The sequence below is a fragment of the Pogoniulus pusillus genome, chromosome 2, assembly GCF_015220805.1.
Source record: "Pogoniulus pusillus isolate bPogPus1 chromosome 2, bPogPus1.pri, whole genome shotgun sequence".
Classification (NCBI taxonomy): Eukaryota; Metazoa; Chordata; class Aves; order Piciformes; family Lybiidae; genus Pogoniulus; species Pogoniulus pusillus.
The window spans coordinates 39,781,037-39,791,922 of NC_087265.1; the positions used below are offsets into that span (position 1 = coordinate 39,781,037).

General features: G+C 37.1%; 1 protein-coding gene across 1 annotated transcript; it reads right to left on the reverse strand.

The window, feature by feature from the left end:
* Window positions 1-571: 571 nt before the first annotated feature.
* On the reverse strand, window positions 572-9,946 carry PJVK (pejvakin). The gene is made up of 6 exons (XM_064162029.1): window positions 9,608-9,946; window positions 7,109-7,304; window positions 5,635-5,776; window positions 4,692-4,809; window positions 2,341-2,445; window positions 572-1,253 (listed from the first exon to the last, which is right to left on the reverse strand). The coding sequence occupies exons 1-6, from the start codon at window positions 9,816-9,818 to the stop codon at window positions 952-954; spliced, it is 1,074 nt and encodes a 357-aa protein (XP_064018099.1). The 5' UTR covers window positions 9,819-9,946; the 3' UTR covers window positions 572-951.
* Window positions 9,947-10,886: the final 940 nt, after the last annotated feature.

Genomic DNA, 10,886 nt, shown 5'->3' on the forward strand with positions numbered 1-10,886 from the left:
AGTGACAGCTCTTGGTGTTTATGATATGCACATTGATATGTCCTGGTTTGAGCTAGAACAGGATCTTAAAATAATTCTAACAGGTAGAAAACCATTTCAAAATTGTTCTCCCAGTTTAAAATAGCACGGGGAGGGCTTCAGCAGTGTATTAACCAACAGCACTTCCAATGCCAGTATTGGACGCTTTTTTGTAGTGCCCTCTGGTGTTTATATTCTCAACGACACAGACTTAATTTTCTGCCGTTAACATCAGTCAGTCCTTCACCCCTGAAGTCTGTTTGGAAGGAGGTAGCTCTGTTAGTTCATAAGCTTCCAAAACATTTCCTGCTAAGCCGTTTGGTTTTTTTTATGAACACAGAAAACGAAGGCAAGAATAGTTGTGACCTAAAATCCAAATGCAGAAGGTGGCCTGGCTAGTGCTTCAGTACACTAAACAATGGTAATGGCATCCGAGTATGAAAAGCATATCCTCAGTTTGGTTGTTCCCTTTTGTAAATGAAACATGAGACTGAGCTAACTTTTAGCATGTTTTTTAATCTGATACTTCAATTAAATAATCATGAGAACACTAAATTATTAAGAAATAATCTCATTTTACCATCATATGCCAATGTAGACAAAGGCAACATCTGGAGGTTTAACAAGTTTGTGTAAACAACTTCAAGTTCTAGCACATATTCTGACATTATGAAAACACAGATTAAAAGTACATTCTTCATTATCATGGTAATGAGAAGGTTCCAGAAAGAAGAAGAGCAATGTCGGTGAATACATGAAGGCATTTTCAAGTAAAAGGTTATTGACAAGTAAATAATTGGACAATAACAGTGTAAGAAAATGTTGTGCACTCTTACTATTTTGCATTTAAACAATTTGAGTTGTGCTTACTAATGCAGAGAAGTTTGTGGCACAGTTTTGCTCATGTCTGCAACACAGGCACTTACCTAGACCTTACTTTACTCTTTTATGCCAGAGGTCAAAACAGGGCACAGCATGCAGTCGTACATACTTCTGTCCATTAAAAGAGCATTCTAGGCATCCATAGACTGTCTCCCTTCTAGAACTTCCCATTCCACAAAGGACACAGGGACCTTTGGGGATGTTGTTATTAAGTAAATTAATTCGGATATGAGACCCTTCTCTGAGATAGCTTGTAGACAGATCTGTCATGCTCGCAGCTTTTTCATAATAATCTGTGAAAAGGTCATCCAGGTAAGCATCAGAGCTGGCAATGGTAGCCACTACTCTTTTATCTGAAAAAGAATGCACACACAAAAAAGCAATAATTGATCATTACATTATAAACTGTTTACACAACAGTCTGTTAGTCTGATTAAGGAAATAATGGATTCACAAAACCATTCTAGATGGCCCACCTTGTAGATTACTTAACATCAGAGGCCCTGTCTCAAAAGGGTTTAGAAAATTTGGAGGACTCCGTGGTGACCTCCCAGCAGATTGCTGAGCATCCAAACACCCCAGGAAGAAATCACTTGTAATATCTTTTACCTTTCTCTTCAGGGGCTGGTTAGTTTAAATTGGATGACAGATTTTTAGGCAGCTACAGCTGCTGAGATGCATCATACCCACTGAGGATTTATTCCTTAGTGTGGACTGGAGCAGCACTGAAGCCTTGGTCTGTAAAAGCCCTTAGCTTCTTTGTATCACATTCTCAATCAAGGACATCTATACAGAGCAGCCTTTGGACGGATGAGCTTACTGCTCAACATTTATCTTCATGCTCAGATTTGCAGTTTTACACTAATCAGTGTTAAAAGTATGAAATTTTGCTCTGAAAAAAACATAGCTACACATAGCAATACTTAATGTTGTCGGATGCTGTGTTGACATCAGAATGAGAAACAAGGATGGCATCTTGCCCATATACCTGCCATGTGTGAATATAGCCTAAAGAGTACATTCACATATTTAATATTGTTGGTATTTAAAATTAAAGAGCTTGCCCTGAAATATTATTTGTACGTTATAGTTTGTATTGTAAAATGCTAGATGTTAAGTGATAAGCATACACAATGTGCTTAATGTTAATTGAAATTAGTTGTGCAATTGCTCCATACCAATTTATCATCCATAATTTTTTATTTGAAGATGTTATGATCAACAGCCTTAGAATAAATGTATTTGCAAAAGGTCAGATTCCCAAATAGAATTCTTAATAACTAAAATAATTTCAAAACACAGGAAATTAAAGTAGGTCCATTTCCCATCAAAATTTGCTACATGAAACATTCATCTTGCACAGAAATTTATATTAAAGAAATAATGTATTAGCTTCAGGCATTAACTAAGACATTTGGATACAAATATCAAAAGTCATACTTCGATGAAACAGATTACTCTTTAACCTCCTTAATTTGGTCAGTGAAGATGATGTAGATTTCTCTTTTTCAAACCCTCCTTTTGAAATAGGAGTCACACAGAGTTCTGTATAAATAAAAAGGAAGTTGTTAGAATAACAACATTTACAAACCATAACTGCACCACAGAGTTTAATATGCCTTCTAAGCTGTAAAGTTGACGGTGATTAAATTCAGCTTTAGTAATGTTTTTAATGGCTAATACCACTTCTTCATACAAGTCTGCACACAGTCCATAGAATCGAATGACACAGATTCAACAGAAATGTTAAAATGTTGGTGGCTGTCAACATAGGTCAGATTTTGCTTTGGTTTCTACACAATTTAAGGCCATATTAAGGGAGTAAAAGAGTCAGCATCATATAAATGGAAATTCTGCTTCTGAAGGAGGAACAAGCAAGTTTTGTAGTCACCTCTTCTTCTAATATTCAAACCAACTACCAAAACTATGTTTTTTAAATGAAAATTAGTATTCTCCTACATTTCAGCTATAACTGGAAAGAAATTACAGGGAAATTAAAATAAAGGCATGTTTTTAACTTTTTCAATTGAGAACTATAATTATGCAAATAGAAATATCAGGTTCATTGAGTATTTCACTGATAATGACTTTAGCAAAACTATTGTACATGCACCTACACTTCCAAAATTGCAAGTACTGTTGAGCGCTATGGAAGTGAATATAAAGATCTACAGTATGCTATTATCTCTTTTCACAGACTCATAGAATCGACCAGGTTGGAAGAGACCTCCAAGATCATCCAGTCCAAACTATCACCCAGCCCTACCCAATCAAGTAGACCATGGCACTAAGTGCCTCAGCCAGGCTTTTCATGAACACCTCCAGGGATGGTGACTCCACCACCTCCCTGGGTAGCCCATTCCAATGCAAATCACTCTCTCTGGCAAGAACTTCCTCCTAACATCCTAACACCTCCCCCGGCACAGCTTGAGATTGTGTCCCCTTGTTCTGTTGCTGGTTGCCTGGGAGAAGAGACCAACCCCCATCCGGCTACAGCCTCCCTTCAGGTAGTTGTAGACAGCAATGAAGACACCCCTGAGCCTCCTCTTCTCCAGGCTAAACAACCCCAGCTCCCTCAGCCTCTCCTCACAGGGTTTGTGTTCCAGGCCTCTCACCAGCTTTGTCACCCTTCTCTGGACACATTCCAGTATCTCAACATCTCTCTTGAATTGAGTAGCCCAGAACTGGACACAGTACTCAAGGTATGGCCTGACCAGTGTTGAGTACAGGGGCAGAATAACCTCCCTTGTCCTACTGGCCACACTGTTCCTGATCCAGGCCAGGATGCCATTGGCTCTCTTGGCCACCCGGGCACACTGCTGGCTCATCTTCAGCTACTATCTATCAGTAAAAGTATTCCACAGTTCAGTAAAATTGTGCTTTACCATGAAAGGTATATACTGTGCATGCCAAAGGGTACAGAGCTATTTGAAACTTTAAAACAGTGTCATACAGATCTGTAGGGACAAGACATTATTTTCCTAACAAAGGCTTTTGTCTTGATATTACAGAAAACCACAATATTCTAGAAAGTCAAGTTCCTGCAGCAGTTGAGTGAAGCTCACAGAGAATCCAGTATTGAAACACAGATGAACCTGGTGGTTAAAACTTAAAAGTCATTCTAGTTAGGGGGTGTTTACCATGTGATGTCATTAAGTACTAGACTTTCTGGTTTGTTACGAATGATATTGGTAAGATTCATACCATACTAGGCTACACTTTTACATTTACTTATGTAAATACATAAGTGCCATCCTTTCACCAAAAGGAGAAACACAAGAGTTATGTGGCTTAATTTTTTTTTCTAATTCATTTTCACTGATTTTGAGTATTTCTTCCTAAGTATCTTGAGGTACCCATATGTAGTAATGATGCATCAGACTGAAATTAAAGCATCAACTTAGTTGAAAAATTCTGGACACTTCTTTTTGTGAGTTGTTTTATTTGCCTGTTCTATGCAAAACTGGTCAGATGGCTTCATAAGCCTGTTCCTTACAGGCTACAAATATAAGAAAGTGATTCTTTTGTTCCATGCAATTGTGAGATATTAAAAAAATAAATTCCAAAGTCACACTTTTAGAAAAGCTTTCCAGGAAAGACTCTTCTCCAGTACTTTGTTTTACCTTCTTAAGAACTGTTAACCTTGGCAAGCCAGTCTACTAATGTGCATAAAATTAAACCATGCCATTGTATGAAACCAGAACTTGCGTATATCAAGAGCAAGAAAACTGGTTTAAAATCCCAGGCCTTTATAAACAATAGCAATAGTGACAAAAATGCACACCACTTACCAAAATTACCATCCAAATGAATATAGAGTTCAAATACACTGAAAGCAATCGTTGTATGAGCAGGAAAAACAATGGCTTTGTCTCGCCCTTTAGAGTTCTGATCTTCAATAATGTGAAACTGAAAAAAAGTATCAAAAGAGGAAGTTACAAATTGAACTGAAAAAAGAAATAACTATATATTGAGAATTACAGTGCCAGGAGGAAGCTTTGAAATCAAAGATCAAATTGCACAACTAAAGAATTCTATATTATTTACTTTGTGCTTTAATGAAGCTTGATACAAGGGTAGTAAATTATCTTTGGTGAATAATATTCAGTGACTTTTCAACAAATACCTGTAATGGGCAAAACTCAGGTTTGTGTGTTAGAATATTCAAACACACTGAAGACAGAAAGGGAAAGGGAGGAAGAACATAAGACAGAGTAATATGCTGACCTTTCCTAGAATCATAGAATCAACCAGGTTGGAACAGACCTCCAAGATCATCCAGTCCAACCTAGCACTCAGCCCTAACCAATCAACTAGACCATGGCACCAAGTGCCTCAGCCAGGCTTTTCTTGAACACCTCCAAGGATGGTGACTCCACCACCTCCCTGGGCAGCCCATTCCAATGACCCTTGAAACAATAACAGCCTGAAGTTCCAATTTGTTAAAAAAGATTTATATAACAAAAATAGCTTAGGCATTTGAGATTCAAACTAAGTAAATGCTGCATCTTTGACACTTCACCCAAAGCACTAGCCATCCTTTCATGTACTTGCCATTCCTCAGTCACAGAATACTAACAAGAGACAGTCCAGTGCAATAATATTCATTTACTTCAGCTTTTTTTTCTGAGTTTACCTCAGTAACACTGCACTTAAATCCCATGATAACATTTATAAAAATAAGCCTTTTATGTTTGCTCATTGCAGTTACAGAACTCTCTCAAGCATACTTACCCTCATCGTCTCTCCACGCATTCCAGTATGGACAGTTAAGGAGCACTGCCTGGTAGTTCTAATACTTTCCATGACCACGCACAAAATTTCCAGCCTACTTTTTCGTGACTGATGGACTAGACAATGATCAAAGTTTATTTTTCTAAAACCCAGAGAGAGGCAGAAAGGAAATTTAGAGATTATTAGCAATTTACAAAGCACCTAATAGAATTAGTAAGTTTAAACCAGTAAAAAATCACTGTGTCTCATAGCAGTGAAACAACTGACTGAAGTGGTCTCTGGAAATTTGGTAGTTTCCAGCATTTGAGAACAAAAGCACTAAGAAATTCAAAGGAAGCCAGTAATGTACAAATGTTAAAGAGGATATGTGGGGCATTCTGTGAAATTCAAAGTCTATTTGACACTGTTCTTACCAACACCCTAAGTAATAACCTTAAGTGAATTATTAATAACTATTTTGTGGACAATAGCAAAAGCAATAGCTGTAATGCTTTACTTTGGGGCAAACCTGTTTCATGATAATTTCCACAGGCACTGGCTTTTAGCCTGTAATGTTGAATATTTTTATCCTAAGACTAGGATAAAAATACCCCTAGCTCAGCCTCTAATATATCAATAGTAATGTTTGCAGGTAGCAATGTTATGGTTGGTGCAGAATAAGATACAAAATGGCATGCACTGATTGGTAAATAACTACAAGAGAAGAACATGCATTTGAAAATACCAAATGTCATATGAGTACTAAATAATATACTGAGTGCAAGACTAGGATTCACTGGGATGATGTTATGGACAAAGGGACAGTCTTTGAAATGGAAACTAGAGAATTACACCTGGAATTAGTCACCTCATATTTCTGTGCATTTGGCATTTGAGCCACCACTACAGGAACACCAAGTTCAATTTCAGTGTCCACAGCTAAATGAGGATGTGGAAAAAACTGAGATTGCATTTGAAGACGATCACAGAAGTTTATGGCAAATTCAGGCAGATAAACCTACTTTGCTTTTTAATGGAAAGGCTTTATAATAACCAAATAAAACTCTGAAGTATCTACAATGACAATAATATATATGGTGCTCTAGTTAATCAGATGAGGGCAACGAAACCTAGTTTCTGATATATGAAGTTAGGTAATATTATTTGGAGTAAATTTACATTTTTTAATAGCATGGAATAACATAAATCAGACCTTGGATGGACCATTCCTCTCTGGGTTTATTTTTCCCCTGAAAAATATGCTCTAATTCCAACAATAATTAACTCAGATAAACTCTACTGTCTGTGTTATATAGAAGGTCATATGTCTAACTTGAGATCTAGCTTGAGTGATCCAACTCAAGACTCTCAGAAAATATCAGATAGTGACTGCTATTCATTGGCTAAAAATAATCACAATTTAACCATTTCAGAGATTCAGCCTAACTTTCTGAAATACGATTATGGAACTAGCAAACAAAATGTATCATATAACCTTGTAGTAAGTTCTTTAAGTAATGTTGGTACTTCAACCTCATGTTTGGTCACTATGCCAAACGAAGCTTTAAAGGCAACAGAATCTGATCCAGCAATATCAAACCCAACATCATTCCTTATCTGATTTCCTCTTCTACCATTAAGCGACACATCCGATTTGTCTTCATAGTTCAGCAACTGGTAAGATGAGATGCCTGAATAAAAGAAGATAGCCATTGTGTGATACAATGTATGAGCACAACGTTTTCACACAGCATTATAGATTGGTAACAGGACATTTAAGTTGTTGGTTTTTTTAAATAGAATTAATAGGGAGAAAAGAAGAAATGGTACTGTTCCTACTGTGCTTAGCCTTTCAGTACTTATTTATCAGTGTTACAACTGATGACTAATAGGAACAGAGTGTACGGGGGCATGAAGGATTTCTGTGTCTCTCTGGCAAAGTTGTGCCTATGCTCACTCCTGCATGTGGTATGTCCTGGCCATTAAATAATAGAATCAACCAGGTTGGAAGAGGCCTCCAAGATCATCCAGTCCAACCTAACACCCAGCCCTGTCCAGTCAACTAGACCATGGCACTAAGTGCCTCATCCAGTCCTTTTTTGAACACCTCCAGGGACAGCAACTCCACCACCTCCCTGGGCAGTCCACTACTTCTGCACTTCTGTGCTTAGCATTACTCTCCTAAAGTACTTCACCTGTAACATGCTGTTGGTATAGGCATAAATTTTGTAAGTATATGTACAAATGCACATGCAGTGTGTTCTGGGTTTAATGACAGAGGCTCTGAAACAAAAACTTAGTTGAGTGTATTTATTGCTTAGTGTATTAAAACTAGGAATAAAACAAAAGCCATTGAATGTAGAAAAATGTTAATGAATTCTGCATTTTTTTTCTAGGTGCAGTACAGATGAAGTTAGAATTTCTTCATTTTTGCAGTACATGACTAAGACAAGTGCACCAGCAACATTAGCTTTGTCTTTTGCCTGATACATCACAATAAGAAAGATTTACCACACTTTCCATGCATCCCAAATCATTCCCAGGATGAAGTGTATTTTGAAGGAAAACAAGAGATTAATTCTGCCCTACTTGAAATTTTGCATCAATGTTATTGTACAATAAAGGGGTATGTGCCAAAGTATTTTTATATTGCTTTCTTTACAACCTTAAATACATTTCCATTATACTAACAGAAAATTATTTTAACACTTTGGTTGCCAAATTAAAAATAATAGAGCAGACAGAACACAGAGATTAGGCATCCAAATGCATTGGAGAACCCAGGCTATAATTTTTTAATCCTGTGAAGACTTGAGGAGAAAGTAATGTTATAAAGTCACATAATATGAATCCTGTTTGTCTTTATTTTTGACCACAGAAAAAGTTCATATGTTTTTTTTCAGAATGTTGAAGGACTGGAAACATTTGCATTTGTCACATAAAAGAGGAAATTCAATTACCAAGTTCCTTCCTTACATTAAAGGACAATACTTTCTGCACATGACATCTAAGCCTTACAGAAAATATTATTATGGGTTTGTAAGACATTTTAATGGGATTTTACAACCTTTTTTCCTCAGACTTTTAATGAGACTTTTCAGGATTTAATTTTTGAGGGTATTTTTAATCCTTAACAAGCCAGCTGACTTGTCCTGAATGTAAGACTAGTAGGATTAGTAGGATTCCAATCTTTTTCATCGTGCTTGCATCCTGGAATCACATTCATTTTGTGGGCCAACTGATATATCCTTTTTCTTGTGCTAGAAACTGGTTTGTCTCGGTAGAGTTTTTCATTAATGCTGCTGTTGTGCCATTAATGATATGATCAATGCTTTTGTTAAAATGGATGTTCTTTTCATCAGAAAGTGAAGCCATGAAACTGTTTTGAGAAAACATAGCATGTAAGTATGAACTGGAGAGACTTCAAAGGAAGCTATGGGAACATGTAAGCAGTAACATTCAATTTTGCACCTTTCAATTTTCACAGGAGCCCCTCAAAAACTTTCTAATATTTCATAGTGAAGGCAATATAAACAGTTAAACTGTTTAAGTACACAATAAAAGTTGTATGGAAATCCAATTACTTCAGGTAGTGGTCAAATGGTCCTGCCTGTAAAGAGCACAGTTCAAAACCAGGGATTACCAGCATGGAATAGCTGCACAGCTGCAGCCGTTCTTACATCTTTCAAAAGGAGTACACATAGAAACATGAGCATTAAAACCAAATGTTAAGTAGCAATTACTCAACATACATTACAATATCTATCAGCAATCTGTTCTGATTTGTCAAAAGAAAACCACAAGGCTTAACTGACCACAGGGGGGGTTTGTTTACCAGTTTGAATTGCCCTTTTTTCTTGACTATCTATTCCGTGACTAAGGCAGGCAAATTTGATTACACATGTACTAAAAGACATCATACTACCTGCAGTTTAAAATGTCTGCTGTATCTACTAGAAAAAACGCATTTTTCTGCTTTGAAGAAAGTCCTTACCTGCAGAAATTTCCTTCTCCCCTTGAAGAATGTCTTTTAATGTGAAAGGCGTTGAAGCAAATTTAGATTTTTTTGAAAGTAAACATTTTCTTTTCTTAATCACAAGGCTCAGAGGTTGGTATTTATCAGCTTCACTGAGACTGGGCACTGGAACTAGTCTTCCTCCATCACCGACTTGTTTAACAAAGTTTTTGGTAGCAGCAGCAAACATATTATGACATTAGTAATGATAACCATTAAAAATCTCCGTGTCAGGTGTAACTTCCAAATGTCAAGCCCATCCTCAATTCTTTTCACAATGCTCCTTCAAAACAAATTACCATGTTTTTAAAAAAAAAAAAAGGCAAGCTACCAAACTTTTTTTTTTACATTGAGTTATATTTTGCTTGGAAAGCAGTAACAGCATCTTTGGTAGCCAGCTTCTTGGTGTTTTGCTTGAAGCTTCTTTCAAATACCTTCTGTAAAGCTCTTCAATTCTGTATGATGAATAATGAATTACCTGTAAACTGATAGGGAAATGGTTGCTCTCTCCCTGGCAGTTTAATGCCACCGTTTGAAAACAAAATTTACAATCTTAGCAGACAGTAACCTCTGCAGCCCTTAGCATCCTGTTAGGAGTTATTGAGGTTTTACTGTTTATTGGGTCTTTGCTGCAGATGAATTCAGTGGTTTCCCAACAACTAACACAGCAAGCCAGATGCGCTCCGGGAGACTGCCTGAATTACGCATTTAGGAAAGCTGGTAGGTGTGCTGAGAGGGTATTACCTTTCAGTGGTGGTTGCATAACCTACCTGTGAAAGCTCAGATGGGGAGTATAGGGGCGTGGAGGCATTTGGAAACCCCTGGGCCAAAACAAAAGTTTAGAGATGGCTGGAGCAGAGGGGCCAAGCAGCAGTGGGCTTTTATTAGATCTAACTCTTTTCCTGTGGATTCAGTTGTCTGTTGAGCAAGGGCTAGTTTTGACACAGGCTGGTCACATATATTTCACTCAGAGTAGTGAGAAACTAGCTAAATTGTGGGAATTATGCAAAATAGTAAAAGCAGTACTTCAGACAAAAGTGAAATTATTGATAAAGGATTAGGGAACAGCTCAAGGATCTAAGAAGGAAAGCACCAGAGTAAAAATATATAAAATTGTAAAGACAAAACCCCAGAGTCATAACACAGCACCAACCATCTTCTAGAAATCTTATTTGCAGCCAGAGTAGCAAAACATCAGCCACAGGCTCATAAAGCTACACTTCAAGTTTAGTATTATCCCTCGTTGACAAGTAAAAAG

Coding starts and splice junctions, on each gene's coding strand:
- PJVK (XM_064162029.1), bottom strand. CDS start 9,818: ATGTTTGCTGCTGCTACCAAAAACTTTGTTAAACAAGTCGGTGATGGA. Junction 7,305..9,607: donor GGAGAAGGAAATTTCTGCAG/GTAAGGACTTTC, acceptor TCTTTTATTCAG/GCATCTCATCTTACCAGTTG. Junction 2,446..4,691: donor TCATTTGGATGGTAATTTTG/GTAAGTGGTGTG, acceptor TTATTTATACAG/AACTCTGTGTGACTCCTATT.